At 41.0% G+C, this 22,298-nt stretch overlaps 1 protein-coding gene across 1 annotated transcript; it reads left to right on the forward strand.

The window, feature by feature from the left end:
- Nucleotides 1–20,272, forward strand: LOC112553261 (carboxypeptidase A2-like). Its single transcript, XM_025220363.1, has 13 exons — nucleotides 1–295; nucleotides 13,321–13,452; nucleotides 14,099–14,177; nucleotides 14,635–14,765; nucleotides 15,029–15,128; nucleotides 15,491–15,595; nucleotides 15,860–15,967; nucleotides 16,217–16,327; nucleotides 16,596–16,707; nucleotides 17,045–17,250; nucleotides 17,704–17,785; nucleotides 18,049–18,178; nucleotides 18,571–20,272. The coding sequence occupies exons 2-13, from the start codon at nucleotides 13,343–13,345 to the stop codon at nucleotides 18,947–18,949; spliced, it is 1,653 nt and encodes a 550-aa protein (XP_025076148.1). The 5' UTR covers nucleotides 1–295; nucleotides 13,321–13,342; the 3' UTR covers nucleotides 18,950–20,272.
- Nucleotides 20,273–22,298: the final 2,026 nt, after the last annotated feature.

Below are 22,298 nucleotides of genomic sequence, written 5' to 3' on the forward strand. Positions count from 1 at the left end.
GGGAGGGGAGAGTGTTGGGTGTCCCAAGGAGGAAGATGACAGCATCAACTGTGATGTAACAGTCCGCAGTGGGTGCTGCCAGTCGCTGGATCGAGGTGCAGGCGGCTCCGCGAAGCTGGCGTGACGGCGGGGGCGCGTGCGAGCATGCGCGGGGGTGAGGCGGCGCCGCCTTCCCACAGCGCTGGCGGAGACGCGCGTCATGCCAGAAGAAAAGCAGGGGCAGGCGCCTGGAAGAAAAAGTCTGGCCGTGACCACAGGAAGGACATCACTCCAGGACACCTGACACCAGTTCACAGTGAGTAACTTTGCTTTGGCCCTCGCTAACATGATGAGCCGAGAGTGATGTGAGAAATCTGCCGAGGACATTTTGTTTTTAGGAAGATCCATAATATTCATACATTTATGGGCCACGGAAATATGAATAGAAATCTAGAGATGATGATAATATTAAGAAGAAAAGAAATAATTCTTACATTTTCCTGTTTTTCTTTCTTTCTTTTTTTCTATTCTTCCTCTTTTTTGTCCTTCTTTATATATTATTCTTGATTATCATGATTTCCAAGAAAATCTGAAATCAATCATTAACTGCTGTTTTGATGGATGTAAAACCATTCATGGCTGGTAAGAAAGAGATGGTTGGAGAAAGAACAGAAAAGTCAGTTATAAAAAGTCATGTGCATACCTCATGTGTTGGAAGCAAACAGTTACCACAAAACACAGAACATTCATCTCTTTAAATGAGTACTCGTGGGGCACTCCATCCGTTCTGTCGTGACCTTTACAAAATCCCGTTCGTATCGTCCTGCGAGTCTATTGCCGAAGACAAACTTCTGGAGCCAGGTGTTCACTAGAATCTTCACCAACCAAGGACCAGAACTCAGGGTTCTTGGAAGTTCATCCAGCGGCATGGGTGAATGAAAGACAAAGGCAATCTTTCAGTGTGTGTGAGAGAGAGAGAAAGATATCCTAAATCTGGTTAGAGAAAAAATAAGCGAATTTCCTTTTTGGCCATCTTGCGGGGCTCGCAAGAACTAGGAAAGGCCATTTTAATAGCAAGGTAGCAAACAAAAAAAGAGAGATTATGTTCATTATGTTTAGAGATTTAAAGTGATAATGTGGGTTAAAATTAATGAAGATTCGCAAAAATAAAATTAAGATTAATATTTGAAATGTAAAGCACAACGATTTCGCCTTCACCTGGGAGCTAGAGCAGGATGTATCCTGTTGGGTACGGGACTGTCATGTCACGTGTAGCACGGTCTGATCGTCTGATGGAGATTCACGGGATCGAGTTTATGCCAGAAGCAAGATGCTATTATCTATACAAATGCGCAGGAAAGAAGAACCCCAGCATTATTTATCACAAGCCATTTTTATTAACACGTTGACAAATTCTAGAATTTGCTATGCGAGCGGAGGTGAACGTCTGTTATTTAGCCACTATTTTGAACATACACACACGAAAACGAGGGATAAAACACACACACAAGCACGCTATAATAAAAGGAGCCAGGCAGTAGCATTCCTATATAAGTGATATAAGCTTTCTATCCAGTCTCTTTCCTAATTCTACCACAGTATTTTAATGAATAAAAACTGATACGGAATAAATAAAGTAATAAAAATTAATCTTCATACTCTGTAGTCGACAGTCTGCTGTTCACACTTTTTTTCTAAATGAATGTGTGTGTATGAAACACTGTGGTTCTTTCTTCCTCCACCTCTTCTTTCTCCCCCCCCCCCCGATCATGTCCCCACTAAGTCTGTAGAAAGGGTGATTGCCTTCACTTTAGTTTTTGTTCACATGTGCATATTAAACCTAGGCACCATTAAGCAAAATACATTTTTTCCCTATTATCCTTTCATCTATATAATCTCTACATTCTAACTTAAGCGGTAGTAAAACATATTTGTCCTATGACACAATCATCTGTATATTCTGTATAAGTTTTTTCAGTATCTATATTCAAACTAAGGCAATACTCAGATCTGTCTGTCCTGTTCCACCGTCGCCATCCTACATTTCAGTTCAGTCCTCTAGGCCACTTTCTTTCAACAAATCTTATTTTCAGTTGTCTCAGTTGTGGGACAAGCTCGCAAAGTCCTGTACTGAGGCTATCTGTTTCATTTTCACTCATTACTCCTCAGTCCTTGTAAGACTTCTGACACCGACTCAAGGTCGTCAGTTTATTTGTTGTGTCGTACACACAAACAAGTAAATAAGAGGGCCTCTAGCAGACGTCTGCCAAATGTTTTATGCTTGTATTTGCATATAATCCAGACTTGAGTTTTCACCCATCTGGCAGATTTAAGAGAGAAGAGCACGTTTTGCCCTCTTTTGCCGCTGAAAACAAAGTGGCCTAGAGCGCATGCGCAAAGAAATATCAAGGCTTGCTAATGAAGGATTATTGGATTACGATATAGTTATTATAGTCTGATAGGTTTAATCACAGCTTTTCGCCCAATTTTCTGGATGAATGATGCTTTTACTGTTTCGCGGCCATAGTCTTTGCTGCTTTGTCAAAACAACTTTATTCTAATGACATAAAGTGTACTGGAGAGGGCGCGTGAAAAACAGCGAAATTTTTCTTTTTTCTATCCAAACATTCTTTTTCTGATATATTTTTCGAATACCTACACGTTATGCTTTTGAAACAAATGTATTTGATGATGATGTGAAATCATTCTCAAAGTCTGTAGCTCCAAGCCCCAAAAGGCAGCTACATCTCTCGAGTCACGTGGTCCTCGCCGTGGGACCGACACCACGCATGCGCGAGCAAAGCCTCGCACTGGGAGAGCGAAAACAAGCTTGTCCTCGACATCGACCCCGAGCTTTCACGCGCCCAGCTACTGTCACGGACCGTCCGTGAAGGTCCGTGGCTACTGTCGTGTCGCAAAGCACGACCCTGACCGCAGGAGTCCTCATTCTCACGTTCACTCAGTTGTGTCCCACGAGCTGGCGAGGCGGGAACTGGAGGAGGGCGAGTAGATTACCCAACACTTGGCTGCTGTCATGCCATGGGCACTCGCTTCCACAATGATGCAAGGAGCAATCCGGGGCTTCGTGACCTCGTGACCGCGAATAAATAACGAGGTTAAAGTGAAGGCCGTCGCTTACAATGGGGAAACTAGGTCTCGGTCGTCTGCCTCGCTTGTAATTTCATTTACAGCTTCTTGAAAAAGTTCTTTATCATGAAAAAACTTTCTCTGGAACATTATGATGACAGGCTTGCTCAAATTAGCGATGAAATATCTGCAGTTCGTCCTTCTAAAGTTAAAGAGTGGGAAGATGATGGCCGGACTGTTACTAATGGCGATGTTTACAATTGCTTTGTCTTCTCGATGGGCGTCGACGGCCAACATATGAGAAATTGCAAAAGTTTAGAAGTTTTAAACATATTTTTGGAAAGAAGGTGGGACGAGTTTATATATATTATCCGGCTGTCAACGACTCACAACTTGCATCCACGCTATTACTATATTATAGAGGGCAATAACTTAACTTGTCCTTCAATATTCTTGCTTTTGGAAGAGGTTCTGAGCCTTAATATCAGTAAACGTCACCGCAGGCCTGACGAGAGGGGGGGACAGGGGGGTCTGATGTACCCGGGCCCGCGGCTGTCAAGGGGGCCCGGCCTTGGTCAGTGGATTTTCTTTTCTTCTTCTTTTCTTTTTCTTTTAAAGAAATGTCTAAGGACAGAACACCCAAGCATTGCACATGCAGAAGTTGAGTTTCAAGTCTGTAGAATTGTAAACATACATTATATACTGGGAAAATAATTTACGATTACAAGTACAAGGGGCCCGGAGAGGTCTCTGTCCCATGGCCCGGGCTGGCTCTCGGGGGGGGGGGGGGGTAGGGGGCCCTGGGGCCGAGAAACATAAGTGTAGGCTGTATACCGTAATACAATAATCTACTATCGCGGGGCCCACCATACGGTCTATATGTAAGCATATTATCATATAATAATTTATGATTACAATTACAAGGGGCCTGGAGGCTGATTTTTTTTTTCCTAAACGTCCCAATGAAGGGAAAAACTTCGGAAGCCTTCGGAAGCGTGACGTCAGCGACCTTGGCCGACCGCGATCAGAGAAACCCTTCTCTTCAATCTTTGGATGCTATGAAAAAGCTATGAAACTTGCTCTGGGGCTAATTCAACTACTGTTAAACACTAAACGGTCGAGATGCTGTGGAGATGCTGCCACAAAAAAATAAATAAATAATAAAATAAAAAATATAGAGACATGTCATTACGCCATACAGAGGCAGCCTTGGCAGTACGCGGGGGCCCTGCGGGGCAGAGAGCCACAAGTGTAGACTATATACTGTACATGGACATGTGGTCATGTTTCAAAATAACAATAGATGAATAAGTTGATGTATAAAGTGAAACCGTACAAGTGTGCTAGCAGCTCAGAGATAAAAGAGAGCGATATCGAGCAGACGTTACCACAATGATCAAAGGGTCATCAGGTTAAAAGTGCATCATGTATATCAATTCCAAGTTTTATTATCTGTCATTGTATTGTTATTTCCCCATGTGGGGAGTGGATCGATCCTGGCCGTGCTCTCAACGAGGCCGACCCGTGAGAGAAGGGGGTTCAAGCCCTTGACGCTACGAGAGGGTCTACATCAGTCTATTTAAACTGAGTCAGCCCCACAAGTCGCACCAGCACAAGTCGCACCAGCACAATTTTTCGAATGCGGCGACTTGTTAACTTGGCAGTCACGTTCACAACAGTATAGTCTGGCTTTTCGTGATATTCGGGTTGAGCAGCATAGCATGCAGTGTAAGTAGCTTTTAGTGTATAAAATTGCAAGTTTTGTAAGATTTTTCTTAATAATCTAATTACACATTTTTTTAAATGTCTTACCATATTTTTACATTTATTTGTCACTAAGAAAACAGAAGAAACATCGTAATTAAAACGATACTTATCTTTTCTGAGCATAAACAAGGGAAACAACCCTGCCCTCAGTAGCTTTAGTACTTCTTAACTAGACACAAACGAGAACTTTTAGTAAAGCTAGGCTGTCACCTATAGTGCGCAGTCTATAGCTGTACTAAGCTGGTTGTCTTTGGCATGGCGCTCCTTGATCGTGGGTCGTGCAGATGGTGGAACTTGAGGGTTCAGAGGAGCTCGGGTTGTCTCCATTGAACGTATGTGGTCGTGTGGGTCAGGGTGCAGGGATGGGGAGTAGCTGTAGCCTAGCTACAGCTACTGTAGCCGGCTACAAATTTTGTAGCTTGTAGCTTAGCCGGCTACAAATTAAAAAAAGTAGCTTGTAGCCGTAGCTACATTTTAGAAAGTAGCTGTAGCTTGGCTACATGTTGGCTACTTTCACGACTGTAGCACTCTAGTAGTGTACAAAGTATAATGTCTTTGGGTTGTAGATTTGCATCTATATTCCAGAATGTTCAGCAAGGCAGCAATGTAAAAGATAGAATGTCTTTGTGCGAGGGAGGAAATGATGTTCAACAATGTAGCAATGTTCACAGTAAAATGTCTTGTGCGAGGGAGGAAATGATGTTCAACAATGTAGCAATGTTCAAAGTAAAAATGTCTTGTCTTTGCGCGAGGGAGGAAATGATGTTCAACAATGTAGCGATGTTCAAAAATGTCTTTATTGCGACGAAATAGAATGTCTGTGCTAGAATGTTCGAGGGGAGGGAGAATAAATAGCAGGGCTGACAGTGGTGTGGGACCTCTTTGTGAATTGGAGAGAGAGAGAAGTTAGGCCAGCTGCTGAGAAAAAGATACTGAATTAAAGAAAACTTCAGTGTGGAATTCAATCTCTGTGTTATTTCTGGTACGACAGCCACTCTACGTAGCCATTTGACGTGTTGGTTACACGACCATTCGTCGACAGCGTGTCAGCAAGACGACGACAGCCACTGCTCTCACTGCTCGGTGTCTTGACAGCCAGACACCACGTGTCTCGCACGCTCAGTAACCGCAAGTACTGTGTCGTCCATTTGGCGGGAGCGATTTGAAAAACGAAGATGGACGTACCCATCAATTTCCAGCCTTATTTGAAATTTTTTACATTTTGCGAAGCCACAAAATGTGGATATAGTTTCAAATGCAAGAATGGGTGCGACAGCACGAAGTACTCAACGAACAAGACGTTACCGGCACCCCTGAGACAACTACCTTCCTGATGTCTGGATTGTCACAGAATGTCAGTGAACTGGACAAATATCCCACGGTCAAACAAATTTATTTGCGCACCAACACCGTCTTGCCAAGCAGTGCTGCGGTTGAGAGATAGTTCAGTCTGGCAGGACTTATCATGACAAAGCTGCGCACTAGGGGGACAGACAGCAACTTCGAGGCCAAAGTTCTGGTCAAATTCAATTCCATGAAAGACTAAAAGAATGTAGATTTGTTTTAAGGTTACCGGTACACTCCAAAAATTAAAATCCATATTTTAAATATCTTTAAGGGTTTTTAAATATAGAGTAACAAAATAACATAAATATAGCACTTTAAAACTGTTTTTGAGTACCTAAAGTGAAAATTGTGACTTTAATCAACGTTTTTGTTTCAAAACGTACAAGCATTTAAAAAACAAATTTACACAATACCATAAGTCATATACCAAAGGTTTTGGGGTTTTGTAAACTAGAGGCACTGATAAGAAAACTGATGCATAAGGCGTTTTGATATCTCAAGATTTCTAGGAGATATAAAAAATCAGACATGGTACCCCCCCGACTCAGTGTGAATGTGGCAATTAAATATTTAGAAAAATGTTAATTTTATCAAAAGTAATGTTTATATCATATTCTCAAATGCATCACTTTGTAGCCTATGCATTTCTAAACAAAATTGCAAAATTGTACTGCTGTAGCACAAGCCAATCTTGAGAAATATGTTTTTATAGTTTAGGACTGGATGTCAAAAACGACAAACAGAGAAATTCAAGCTTAAAGATTTAAAATAAATATATCTTGTATCAGATCATTTTTGAAAAATATATTTCAGTGTTTATATGCTACATTTGACATCCTACTATATAGTTAAAGTCTATTCTAGTATGCCAGGACTATACTTTTCACCCTATCAGCTTTTGGAAACAATTAGTTTGTGTTCTTTTCTTTGTTTTCAGTGTCAGTGTTAGAAAAAAATGCCTTATGATCTGCTTGCCTAAATTAGATTAAGCAGTGTTTTACTTATATTCCATGCAAACTCATTTATTTCAATGGTCTGTTGTTCATTGTCACAGTATTGATAAGAGGTTGACATTTTTCATCACCACATAACCTAACTTATTGAAAATTCCACCAGGTACCTGATACTTAAGCATCTGTTTAGTTTTCATTTCTAAGTAATAGGGAACAAATAGTTATAGAAAACAAATGTTTATCGGAAAACTTATATAATTTCTTTTGTCACTAAAACAGGATGAGGAAAAAGATCCAGAAATGTTTAATATAATCATAAAATACGTGTACTTATTGTGTCAAAAAGGCCGGGGGAGGAAGGGGGCAAGGAATGAATGAAAGCATTTATGGATTCACTAAATAAAATTGTCGGTATATCGCAGTTCTCCGTTTCATTATTATAATAAAAACTTTGTAAAGCAAGTAATAGTGTTTAGTGTGTATGTTTGATGTTTGTGTATATTGCTACAGCCAGCTGGCTACAGCTAACTTGTTATAACATCACGCTTTTAAAAGTAGCCAAAAGAAGCTGGCTACATTTTAAAAGTAGCCTAAAGTAGCTGGCTACTTTTTGGAAAATTGTAGCTGTAGTGTAGCCGGCTACATTTTGAAAAAAAGTAGCTGTAGCCTAGCCGGCTACAAATTAAAAGTAGCTTGCCCATCCCTGTCAGGGTGGCGCGGTTGTTGTCTGCATTGGACTTACCGGTCACCTTCTGATTTGTTTCTTTGCTCTAGGCCAGTCTAGGAGATGTGCTCGTGAAGTTCTGTAGGCACACCTTGAACTTTTAGTGTGAGTGTACGGTTCTTTTATAAAGTTTGCTAAATAGTCAGCATTTGCTTACGGCCATACCAAGTTGAACACCGTACGATCACCGAAGTTAAGCAACGTCGGCCCGGTTAGTACTTGGATGGGTCACCGGGTGCTGTAGGCAATCTTTTACCATTCTGTATCATACTTCTACATCATAGGCTGCATTTACTAAGAGTCGGAGCATTCAGCTAGGTATAGTATTTTAACCTTCTGCCGTAATGAGAATAACATGTCTGCCACTTGGTTTTATTGCCATTAGCGGGTGAAGGAGCTTTCGATTCTTTCTCTGCCAGGTCCGTCTCTGGCACAGGTGACGTTAAACAAGAATATAAGAATAACAAATATTCTAGGTTTCGACCTGTATGCAAAGACGATGATAAGAGGATGCCAGGACGTGTACAAGACATTTATTTAGTCACTTTTGCAAGGAATAGTGTCAACGCTGTCCCCCTTACTAATAAATTACACACTCATCCCCCACATTTGGGATGATCGCAAGGGTCAATCCGCCCGAAGAGCAGGCCTCGTCCAAGGTTTTTTTTTTTTTTAATTGGTTTTGGTTTTGTTTTGTTGTGTTTGTTTTTTTTTTTTTTAATATTCTTGCAGGAGACTTTAACGGCATCACTAACTCTAAACTAGACAAAATTAGAGGAAACCCACAAAAAAGAAAAGCCTGTCAGGCCGAACTATCGAACTATCATATGCGGGGCCGAGCAGGCCTGACGAGAGGGGGGGGGGACAGGGGTTGCTGTACCCGGGCCCGCGGCTGTCAAGGGGGTCCGGCCTTGGTCAGTGGATTTTCTTTTCTTCTTCTTTTCTTTTTCTTTTAAAGAAAGGTCTAAGGACAGAACACCAAAGCATTACACATGCAGAAGTTGAGTTTCAAGTCTGTAGAATTGTAAACATACATTATATACTGGGAAAATAATTTACGATTACAAGTACAAGGGGCCCCGAGAGGTCGTCTGTCCCGTGGCCCGGGCTGGCTCTCGTCGGCCCTGCGTCACCGTAATGTATTACAAAGATTCTTAAACATGTCTGCACATAGAAAGGGGTGAATATGCATACAGGTAGCCTCTTTGAACATTGTTACTATAATTTTCTGTAAGTGGATGAAATAAAGTAAAACCAAATATACATGCAAGTTCCCTCAATTAAGACTATACAATAAACTAGTTAGTTCTTGATAATAATTGCCCCAGCTTGTTATAACTGTCAGTGCTGTTGATCACTAAATAGCTGGGGCTCCCTCGCCATGTTTGTACTGCGTCACTTGCGCACAGTGCTTTTGTATGTTTAAATATCCACTTTTACATTTTCAAAAGTTTATGTTTAAATTTTTTTTCGGACTCCAGGATTTCGCAGACAATTTCACGAAAATTCAGCTTTTTTTTTCTGTCTTCATGAACCCTAGCATCAACATGTCACAATGCACCAGCTAAAGAAATTTAGTGAAATAACACATGCCGAAATTGGATTTTATTTTGTGCATTTTTTAAAGTGGAGAGTAATAGACTAAATTTAATATGGTAAAATAAGATATCACTTCAAATTTTTAAATAAAGATATTAAAGCTCATCGTTTTAAGCTTCTTATACAAATCAGTTTTTAAATGGTTTGTCCAAAATATGTAAGGGTGTTTCGTTGGGAGTCCAGCAAGCAGAAGCGCGTGCGTTGTTTATAGCAATGAATTGAGTATCTCATTGTTCATTTCATCTTTTTCTACTCGTTAAATAACTAAGAAATCCGAGGAAAAGGAAGCTAATACTGAAAGGAAAATGTTAGGAATTTTAACGACTGACCGCCATAGATCATACTGGGAAAGAGCACTCGTGAGTTTAACCGTGCGAGTAATTATTGCACCACAAGTCTTGACATCGGAGCAGGTCAGCCATCTTTATTTATATCCGGCCTGTATTTTTTGTGGGATTCGGCAGAGTTCACTTGCTTTGCTTACATAAACATGTATGGCCTTGTATTGTGGGGGTAGAGTACATGATGACATCCGGGGTTTGCACTGTGGGATAGAATGGAAATGCATGATGCAATACATCATCGTCGCTACTGTTTTGCTCTACTTATTTTGTGTTTTTTTAAGTAAAAAAAATAAGCAAAGAGAAAACATAAAAGACCAAACAAGTATACATTCAAATTATCGAAAAAGAGAAAACAAATTAAAGAATCGTTTTTTTGTTGCAAAGACTTCTCGTGAAAAAGAAAGCTTACAATAATTTACGATTTTAAAAAAGTCACAGATATGTCAATTATTTCATCAACATGTTTCACAAATATTTCATCAAATATATAAGATATTTCATCAAATAGATCAGATGTTTCATTAATTATGTCACATATATTCCATCAAATATGTAAGACAAACTTATTTTACCCTCTCGCCAGGATCAGGACTGGCTTAAAGACCTAGACACCAGATGTACACAAGTTGTCCAGATCATACAGTATCTTCCAAATCATTGTCCAGAAAATGTAGTCGATGTCGAGGGTTGGGGGGAGATCCGTGCAAGTTCAGATGCCTGTTATTCGTCCACTCTGAAAGTGCATGTTGTAGACCTTGCCCTCGAAAAGGGTTTTTGCCACATATTCCTGCACCTCGGTGCACTGGAATGTGATGAGATGCGCACGAGACTGAGCTTCCCAAGACATCTTCGGGTGTTATCAGAGTTGAAATGATATCTGAGATCGACATTCGAAAACGTCAAGATTTTAACTCTTTTCGAACTGAAAAAGAAGCAGAGGGAATCAGAAAAATGCGTGTAAGAGATTCATTGTCGGAGAGACACCACAGGAGGTCGAGTCAGAAGTACACGCATGTGGAAGAAGAATGACGACGAGGTTATCAAAGACATCAAAACTGCGATTTCGAGCTCAGAAAGGAAATAGTTTCACATGTTCCTGGCCGGCAAAAAGCCATAAAAAGGAGAGGGAGGAGAGCAAAATGCATGCTTGAAGGATACTTGTAATCAGGGCACACCAACACATCCGCATTCACATCATAGCGATAGCTTCTGGACCAGTCACAAGAAAATAAAACCAACAGCAAAGAAAATTTAAGACGAGAAAGAAATGCTGTAATCTCTCTCGATCCCACTGTATCTTCGGTCGGTTTTCCCAGCTTGTGTGCTGTAACCTAGAGACCTACAAAACTCAAGTGAATGTGAGTGCACGACCTCTGACCTTTATTTTACTTTCCACAAGAGCCTCGCGTTTTTTTCTGGGGTCACCTTTCTGCACATTATTATCTACATCGGGCCCTACTAACCTCATTAAATACTCTCTCTTTGCTCCTTGCATTCTGCCCTAGTTTTGTCAACTGAGTTGTTGATGTTCTCTTTCTTTGAGAAAAAAACATGGATCCTATCGGTCAAGGTTCTGAGCAAGTGAGTACTGTTCATGTCCTCTGGGGAAACAAGCAAACAGTTATCTCCCTTGTCATAGAAAATACTTTCAAATTCTATATTTCTCTCACTTGAAACGCAAACTGAATAAATTCTCTAATAGTAAACATAATAATGTTTCTACACATCCACCAGTCGGTGGAAAAACGACTACAGTGTATTAAAAAAAAAATAAAAAAAATTAACGAGTGTTGTTATCTAGCCATACTCGATATACCTTTGTTGTTTATTTTACAAATAAACGGGCTAGAAATTTTTGTTTTCAGACGAACCTGTCGGTATCGGCTCTATTTTTATTCTGTAATTAACAGACAAGACAAGCCTGTCCCCAACTTTTGTTTTTGCGTTCATATGTGTGTGTCCGCGCGCGCTCGTGTGTTTGTGGTTCTGTCATGTGATTTAGTTAAAGAGTAATCTCTTTCTGTGCAGGTTTTACATGTCTCGCGAGTTTATTCAGTAAGATGTTAGGAAATAATATTTTGCACAGAGCTGAAATCAGGCGTTTTAAAAAGTTTTTATAGTCTCGTAGCACACTTCATGCACATCAAGTTCTGACACTCTCATAATTATTAGTAGTCGACCGAGTGCTTGGATAGTCAGAGGATGACTGGCCCTGGCTTTGGGGCAATTTTGTGTGACTGATCCTCACACCAGGCACGTGCAGGTCTAGGAATGTGCGAGGTACTGCTCCAACAAGCTGACAGTCGCGTTAGTAACGGCTCGCGCTGAACAACGATTACGTCATCAGGAGACTAAGATGAACCGAGCAAACAGCTGAGTCGTTGAGACGTGCACTTCACAGACCGGGACTGGTTTGGACATTGTCCCGTGGCCGGCAAGCCCTCACGGAAAGTAAACAAAATGGTTATCTACTTCCCATGGAAGTTTTAACGAGCACTAGGTGCGATCGCTGACAATTTTTTTTGGTTGGTCCTCGCTGCCTCATCAGTTTGTTGTGAGGGTTCTTGTCAAGCATTGTTTCTGATGTAGGTCAAAGTCTGGTTAAGTGAAGAATTTTTAAAAAAGAGTTTTTAACAGACATAAAAGTTATGCTGACAGTATCTTTATGACTCACAAGGGTAGAAGAGCAATTACATCAACCCTTCACCCTCAAAAAGCTCACCCATCCACGCATCCACAAAAATCAGGTTTACCGTGACCGCAGACACAGTAAAGAGATGGTCTGAGAGTAAACAAACAGGATGACGATTTTTTTTTTTTTGCCGCACGCTTTCCTCTATGACCTCTAACCTCTGATCTCACTTCACCTCAGTCTCCCCAAACCCAGGGAGATTCCCCCTATCCCCACCTTCCCTTTTGAAGAATGTCCAGCCACACGCCGCATCCGTCGCCGGGGAAATCTCGGACACAGCAAACACAAAGTCGAAACGGGAAATTACCCCGAGCTCTGTCGGCGGTTCATCTATCATTGTTTAAAGTAAGTGAAAAGTACTCATGCTCTTTGCTGTCTGCCTCTCGTCTCCCCGCAAAAGCTTGATTCTCGGTGTGTTAGAATACAGGATGACTCTGACAGCTTGTTTCCGGATTCATCGAAGATTTCATGAAGGATGATTGAAGTCTTTCTTTCACTGCATCGACAAGGAGGGTGGGGATGGATGTCTGTAGGCGGGGGGAGGGGCAACGTTCGACTCTCATAGTGCGACTGCGTTCTGTGTTATTTCCGTTACATAGCTGGTGAAGCATTTCCACATCGCACCCTAAGTCCTTCTTAAACCGGAAGCCAGCTTTCATTCGTGACAGTTCGTGTCTCTAAAGAACGATTATATATTCAATGGAAGATTAATGCAGATCGTTAAAGATCGACAACAAAAGACAGCGAGTGAATTATCTGCGAAACAAAGTCTGTAGGTAAAGCACCTTTGATTTTGCTATTGATTGATATTCTGTTATTATTTTCAAGCAAAAGTCACAAGTGCCTTCTAATGGCCACTGACATCGCCTGGACGCTTCTTCTTTTCATCGCCGTTTTCCACTCCGCCACATCACTTGGGAGAAGCAGAGAGACGAGAGCAAAGAATGGTCCATACACAGGGTAACTAACAAACTTTTATTCAGCCGTTCGCTCTTTTCACCACCAAATCGTAGACAAAGCCAGTTTCATTCAAAACTGTTTTTTAATCCCTCGTTAGGATTCATGTTGACAATAAAATAACACTGATGCATTTGTAAATGTTATCGGGATTTGATTTAGTAGCATGCACGCAGCAAAGGAAAGCTTAAAACGAATCCCGAAGAAGTTTTAATCTTTGTTGTCCGATATCAATTATTAGATACTGAACCAAATCCGCAGTGTCACTACGAATTTTACTGACCCTGCCAGTGGAGAACAAAGTTTGTTAAAGTGGAAATTAAAATTTATCTGAGGTCGTCAATGTTGCCAGCAAGATGTTGGGATGGCCACCATGTCCTGAACCTGACCTGTTAGGTTCACTATGTCGGAAAGAACTAATAAATATCTTAACATAGCCAAAAGCAAAGAAAGTGATGACCAGAACATATTAAAATTAATTGTTGAATAGGTCATATTTGTTTAATATTTTGACGAGAGAGGTAGGTGGAGTCGTGGGTAGGACGGAGCACAGTGATTGTCTGTTGCCTGAGGTGCAATGTCACCTGAGACCGGCCATGACACTTCGCTGCTTACAATGTCCTGACTGATGTATCTATCTCAATTTCAGATTCAAAGTCTTGGAAGTTAAAGTTAAAGGCACAAACAACACAGCTGAACTTATCTCAAACCTTGAGACGAAATTTCAGGTAAGAAGAAAATAGTTTTTAAATTCGATTTTATTAGAAGTGCCGATAGCAAACATTGATGACACCTTGGAGATTCAATTAAGTTTAAATTTTTAAAACTCTAGTCTAGGCAATGAAGAGAGTGGAAAAGAACAGCATTTCCTTTTCATCATATATTTTTCTGGCACCTTTTTTCTACCTAATTAAATTTTGAGACATACTTTACATGTTTTTATTACATATTTTTTCAGACATACTTTTCTCTACATACATTTTGTCAATTTTGTCAAATATACTTTTCCACATATATTTTTATACTTTTCTCCATGTCCCGACAACTGTCTCAGATTTACGGGCACTTTAAGATTAAACAATCCAGTACTATGATATTATGATATTACTATATGTTGTTTAGTCATTTGAATTGTGTCTGGATTTAGTCCCCTTTTTTGCTGATACGTAAAAACCCATTCATTAGGTGGACGTGTGGGGTCATCCATCAAGAGATGCAACCGACATCATGGTTAGTCCAGTGTACTTGAACGATGTTGTCCAGACCTTAACTGATAACAACGCATCTGTCATCATCAAGTTTGACGACGTACAGAAGTAAGTCTGACTTCCGTGGCGATGAAAGGTCTCAAAAAAGTCAGAAAGAAGAGAGAGAGAGAGAAAAGAAGAAATATATTTAGATAGATAGGGTGATGCAAGGAAGAAGGGATGACATAAATGAAATACTAAATGCTTTTTAGTCTCGTGTCACACTCTACCCGGGCCATAACCCAAACCAGCAGTTATCTGTTCCCTGGGTCACCCATCGACTGGGGCATTCTGGGAAGCACGTAAGCAAGTTGGTAATTCCACTGTTTCAGGCTGCTTGAGGACCGGGTCGACGAGGACAGCAAACTCACTCGACAGCGTCGCTCAGTTCCTCCCACTGTCGTCAGCAGGCGCTACCTGCGCCTTCCTCAGGTGAGGGTCGCTACTGGGGCATCACGTGACCTGTACTGCCCCTTACTGCACATCTCGAGGTTTTGTAAATCATAAACACGCAAGTTGTATCGATACTTTAACTCACTTAGGAATGATAGTTATTTTATGGTGTAAGCAATATCACCTTGATATAATAAACAAATAAACAAGATTTGAAGCTCTGACTAGTTTCGGTCACTTGCTTTCAAACCTTCATGACAGTCGCAAGAAACGAGGTTCAAAAGATTGCTCATTTGCAGAATCTTAGCAAAACAGTCCAATCAATCACACTCATTTTCTTTATCTTCTATAGGTTCAGAAAACTCTCGTTAATCGTTTCCTCCTTTTTATAATTTGGTCAGATGAGACAGTTTCTGAACCACGTGCGAGAACACTCCCCGATAGCTAATGTCACGGTGTCCAGTCTGGGCCGCAGCTTTGAAGGACGAAGTACTCCCTACGTTCTGGTGGGTACCATGGCAATGATGTTTACCTTTGGGTCCGAGCTATTGTATCAACAGTTTGCTCATGTCAATGGTTCAAAGTCAAAAGGAAAATATGACGATTGCTTAAAAAAAAAAAACCGGACCGAAGGAGTATGGTGGTTTTTTTATTTAGTTGTTCTAAACATTAATGGAGTCTGTAGATTTCAACACCAGTGTATTAATTTTAAATTCCATTAAAAATAATGAGGAACAATCACTGTACTATTTTAAGTTTCCTGTTAACAGATAAAGAGCAAGAATTCAAAGGGAGATAAGATGGTTATAATTATTGACGCCGGGATTCACTCCCGTGAATGGATAGCTCCAGCCATGGCGCTTAATATCGTCTACAAGGTGAGCTTCCTAAAATTGTTTTTCGTCTTTATAAATTTCAATCAAGTCCTTTACCGAATCCTCTACATGCCAAGTGTTTGTTTCTGCTTTGATGCAACACTTGCTTACATCCTGACGAAGATTATACATTATTTATAGGCCAGAGCTTTAAAAACTTCGAGTGGTGAACTTATTTCGATTTAAAAGTAACACAACCTTTATTTAAAATTGATGTGCTCCAGATTTATCAAGTATTTAACATTTTCGCAGTTGGCCTTTAACCCTGACCACGACCCGGAGGTAGAAGACCTTCTGGAGAAGTTTGACTGGATCATTATTCCAGTGCTGAATCCGGATGGATATGTCTACAGCCATCTTAATGTGAGCTTTCTGTTGTTTAAATCTTTGATTAAAATTTTCGTCTTTTCAAAGACTCCGAAAACATGGCTATATGCCACTGTGTATTGCTGGAAGCTGCAGAGCGAAGTGGGTAGAGACAGCGAGGTCATAAGAGGTCATAAGAAAATTCAAAAGGTCACGTGCTATATTATTTTTTGCCGCGCATGACTAAGCTTGACTGAAGCAGACAAGACACGTGATCTGTCAACCTGTAATGGTCGCTGTTAATAATCTTTGTGTCCTGTTTCAGTCCTCTACCAGACTCTGGCGAAAGACTCGGAGCAACGCTTATTCCAACGAACCTAGATGTCAAGGTGTGGACGCCAACAGGAACTTTGGCTACCAGTGGAGCGACTCGCCCCGTGAGTAGCAACCTGAATTACCCGGTAATGTAGATCAGCGACAAATGTAAGAACTTTACACTCAGTAATAGCAACAAGCACTCAGCTAACGGGTAATTTAATTTTTGCCAGCATTATTGTAACGTGAAATATGAAAGACATATATTTGCCGGACAGATGGAATTAATTTCAGATACGCAGACAACGATGAAAAATAAATTAAACTGTTTCCTGTTTTTTCCTGTTTTCCGTGCCTTTACTTCCTGGCTGTTTCTTTCCACTCCCATTCCCTTTGAGGAGAGGTACACAATCAAACAGAAGCACTTATTAGTAATTAATTAATCTCTTTATTTCTTAGAACGCGGAGGAAGCAGTAATCCCTGCAACGACAACTTTTCCGGACCGCAAGGATTTTCAGAACCGGAAACACGCAACCTGCGCAACCTGATGCGCAGTCTTGAAGGTCGTATCGCCGCCTACTTTTCTCTTCACTCCTATGGACAGTACTTCCTCTTCCCATGGGGCTATGATGCCGGAGCGAGGCTGGAAGATGAAGACGAAATGGTAATTTTGTAGCGAAAATTCATGTTAATTACCTGTTGTTTTTGCTCCTTGTGTCCACGAATCAACATAAATGACAATGTTGCGATTACTTTCTTTGTTTGTTTGTTTGTTTGTTTGTTGTTTTCTTCTTTTTTCAGTGTTTCTCAATCTTCCCGTGCTTGATCTGTATTATGATAATTTCTTTCCTTTGTGTGCTTGCTCTGTATCATGACAATCCACGTGCTTTCTCTGACAACCTTTTCACGTGCTTGTTATATGTATCATGACTTTATTTACATGCTTACTCGCTATCATTCCAATTTCTTTTTCTTTTCCGTTGGTGAACTGATGCGAAGGTAAAACCCCGATCACCTTTGCCATCATAGCATTATTCATAGTTATGTCGCTTAGTATTTGATGGAGTTTATGTTGCTGTAATTTGTCAAAAAGTAAGATGGACATTTCTCTGACCAGATGGAAGTTGCCAGAAAGTTTTCAGACACCATGTGGGAGAAGAATCTATGGTATGAGGTAGGAGCTGCAGCAAAAGTTTTGTGTAAGTTTCGTAAATGACTTTTTTGTCTTAAAAAACTTCATAATAAACATTGAAGCAAGTGTTTCCATGTAACAGAGACCTTATTCTAAGAAAAAAAAAAGACTGAAAACAGCAGCAGTAATGTCTCTTGAAAATAGTTTTGTCTGTATGTAGTTCCTACTTTCAGCTCTCGACTGACCCTAAGGCTACAAGATTAAGACAGAATTTCAGAGACTCCTTTTTCTGTTGACAACTGCATTAACACAGACCCTCCCTGTGTGTAGACGCAGCAGCAGGAGCCTCAGATGACTACGCACGAGGCGGGGCCGGCGTGAAGTACGCCTTCACCGTGGAGCTGTCCCCAGCCGACAGCAGTCCCTACGGTTTCCTGTTGCCAAGCAACCTGATCTCATCGTGAGTCACTTCTCAGTGTTCACTTGTATAAAGTCGTTCACATCCTTTCCTCTCGTTTGTCCCGTCCTTCGACCACCGGGGTCCGTAATAAGAAGGCTGAGGTAAAGATATCTCCGGAGTAGCTATTAATCAGGGATCGCATTCATGGAGGAGAGTAAGTCGTGGTCCCGGGGTAATCAAGTGCAAGCATCATGTCCCCTTTAATTGTTAAATTGTTTTCAGATTCGCAAGATGTTGCTTTACCTCTACTTCTAACTCAGCGGCAAAGATGTTCTATGATAAAGTAATAAAATAATAAATAAACCAATGCCCCACATGTTTAAAATCACATAAATAGAACTTCTCAAACATCAAACATTTTATCGACAATTTACTCATTTTAATCTTCCCAGAGTTGTGGATGACCACTGGCCTGCCTTTAAGGCCGTTGCCCTGACCGTGTGGGACAGACTTGTGGAGGACACAGAGGACCAAAGCAGCGATGGAGACGAGGACACCATTGAAACCCACTCAGACGACGAGAACCATATGCACTCCGACGAATCCGATGAAGATATACCCGACGAGGGGGAACGCACAACGGCATCCACCCGACGAAAGGGAGGCAACGCGCTCGGCAGACGGAAGAATATGGACGGCCTGACGGAAGTCACTATAAACGGTCATAGGTACCGAATAAACCTCAACTCCCCCTTTGTAGAAGACTGGCTTCGGTACCAAATCGAGTATCTCAACTACCAGCGGCAGGCCCCACGATGGAGTTCCCCTTGAAGACTCGAGCTCTCACCTAGCTGCGTGTGTCCTTCTATGATTTTCACCGACAAAAGAGTCCAGCTGAATTAGTTTTGCATTTAAAAGAAAACACCAAAAGTTTCTTTGAACTTCTGAAAATCAGCTTACTTTGATTTGAACCCCTCCCGCCGAAAAAATAGTTAAAATATAAAGAATAAAGCAAAATATTGAAATTTCGTCTTACTTCCTCCCATTTTATAAACTTGTTTTTTGAAATAGAAAACTGGTTACATATGAAACAAAAATAATCTAATTCAGCTGGTCGATTGATCTGTGTTAATTATTTGCGTTTAACGCACTTTCCCATTAAGACAGGATGTTCTGTAATATGAACACTGACATGGTCTGTGCACCACACACATTCTTCACAAGCCAGAAGAAATGGCTCGAAAATTTTCTTTCAAAGGTCCATAAAAATTTGCTTTTTCTGTCCCACCTGTAAGCTTAACCGTGATGCTTTCTCGTGGCTGTTGACAAGAGCAGGCAGCTTAGTCAGTTCTTCTGTTTGTTGTAACTAATGGTGTACTATAGGACTTGCTGTGAGCCGTTGTTTGAATACATTGACTGAAAAAAAAAGACCAAGAACAAGTCAGAAAGTGGACTTCCATTCGATTTCAAACCAGATCTTCGAGGTAAACTTTGCTGATGTTGCAAAGAAATATTTTTTCCACATGCTCTTCCCATTGAAGAGAGAGAAAGCATCGGTTTTGAACCCTGAAGGAAAGTTTTGAACGGTCAGGTTCGCGCTGTAGGTGCGTGGCCATGTGATTGCCACGTGACCTATTGTCGCCGATGAGCCTCCCTTGTGTGGCCTGTGTGGACAGCTTTCCACTGAGAAGTATTTATTGTTGTCTATGTGTTTGCTGAGCCTTGCTGGGTTGATAATGTGGCATTGTATCATGAATTCCTTTAGGCCGTTGAAAATCTCACGAGAATGCGTCTTGTCGACAAGGATGTCCAGTCTGCATGCAGGACACGAATGGCCATTGTTTACTTTAGACCTTAGACCAGTGTATTTGGATGAAAAGAAATTTACCAAGTAAAGCAGATGTCGGGGAAAGGGCTGATAGAAAGAATAATGTGAGTTTTTCTTAATGAAAGTGGGGATATATTATGTGAGAAGGACTTTAATCGTGTGAACTAATGTACATTAATTTTGACAGGGAGATGTCTCCCATGCTAGGTCTGATGAAAGGAGCCAGGGAAGACCTTTACAAATGCTGTAATTTCTTGAAGGAGCCTGCGCAAACACTGTTGTTGTCATATCTTGCGCATGAACAAATAAAGTTTATTGAACTAAAACCTAGTCCGTTGTGTTTAGAAACCCCTTACAACATGTCTGCAAGCTTTGTGATTGCTGAAGAATTTGGAAACTTGGTTTGTTTGTTGGCTTGCTTGCTTTTAAAAGCTATAAATTTTTTTCTCATCGGTTTTGAGCTTTTGTATAGATGAAATTTGTTTTCTCACAAAATACCATAGCAAAGTTAACAATTAAGAATATCTATAATATCATCTAATACTCTGTTTCGACTGTTTCTCCCTTGTTTACCGAAATGCTAGCAGGATACGACGGACTGAATGGCCTTCAAGGTGAAGCTGAGTTGTTTGTGGACGACTGGCGACAGTGTTTCTCAACTCTAAGCCAAAGGGCTCGGAAGAATAGAAAAAGAAAACTTTTCCAGAGCTTTGATCCTCTTTGTGCCCCCTATCTACCTCAGGGGCAAGTTGACTTTCCTGGACCGCTGATTGAAGTTGATGAAGATAGACAATCGATGGTTAGGGAACTTTAACAAATTATCCCTAAATAAATTCCTTTTTAACACAAGTGTGAGACTTTAAAGGTAACGGGGTACACATCCCCACGAACAAAAGTAAACTGTAAGTGGTTCATTGTGTGGACAGAATTTCTTTTAAGAATACACTTGCTAAACACTTCGCCAGAGGATTTAACTACATCCGACCTGAAGACCAACATTTGAGATTTTAGAAGGAAATTTGCTGTGCATTTCAATGTTGTGTTTGTTTCTGGTAGAAATGAATAAATCCTTGCTTATTGAATTGAAGGAGTGGTAGAGAAATTCGGTTCTATTTTTTAAAAGCAACAGAATAAAATAAAATAATATAAAAAAAAACAACAAAGCCCAAGAGTGAACCAGAGGACATAAATATCTAATAAGCTCACCGATACTTTGCCGCATGGTATCCTTTACTGGATAAACACACATTCTGCAGAATAAATATTACAAAACCTCAAACACTGAAAGAAAGCCTTTCTTCTGCTGTACAAATATGTACACAGGAGCAATGTCAAACAAGCGATCGCTATAGATGACGCACGGACCCTTGATCCAAACAGGTAACAATGTCAGGACACCTGTCACCCCCTCAAGTCCCTTCTCCGGCTTCATGGCATCAGGTAATATTACAGGTGCAAAACAAAGTTTATATAGATATTAGTACACTCAGATGCGATCTGCTTCTTTGGTTCATCTATAAAGATCTTATCATCCACCCTGATAGCTCGTTGCTGGATTCTTCTGGCTTGAGTGAAATAGCAAAGGGAGTGACTTTGGAATATTCAGATTCTACTGTGTTCACGTGACTAATTACTAGAACTGATTACTAGAACTAGAACTAATTCATCTTGTGCTTGTGTATCTGTGGTCTATGTGTGCGTGCGTTCATGCGTGTATGTGTTGGGGTGGGTAGCTGGGTGGATGTAGAGGGAGAGCATCCACGTGTGTACAGAACTGCCGGTGAACCTCGACATACAAAAGGGAGGTAAGCCTAATTTAAGTCATCGAGGCAGCAAAGAGAAGAGGAGAGAGGGGAGTGGGGGGGGTGAAGGGGAGGGAGTGAGGGGCAGAGAGAGGCTTCAGACTGGGTGGCCGAGAGGATGTCTCGCACAGTTGCCGGGTATATAACCGCACCCAAGACCCTGTCAAACCCTCTCCTTGAGACAGTTGACGGGGCCCAGCAGGACACCTTCTTCTGTCTCCTACTTTCGCTGCCACAAACCCTGCTTCTGTCACCTCACAGACCTTAAGGTACGTGCAGTCTTGTTTCCACAGAAGTTCTCTGTCTCGAGGCTTCTTCTTGCCTTTACTTGCCATGTGCTCAAAGGTTATGAATGTTCCGAAGCATGGCAAGTGGGCGACCGAGGCAGTGGAGGAGAAGACAGTTTTCATCTTCTTTTCCTTCTGTCTAATGTTCGTCGTATTGAGGAAGCTGACGATATGGATGCTACCTGCCATAGTATTTACAAAAACAAACAAACAAAAAACAAAGCAAAAACAGGTAATATTTTTTAATGATTGTCATGGTGTCA

Source organism: Pomacea canaliculata, linkage group LG12, assembly GCF_003073045.1.
Source record: "Pomacea canaliculata isolate SZHN2017 linkage group LG12, ASM307304v1, whole genome shotgun sequence".
Lineage (NCBI taxonomy): Eukaryota > Metazoa > Mollusca > Gastropoda > Architaenioglossa > Ampullariidae > Pomacea > Pomacea canaliculata.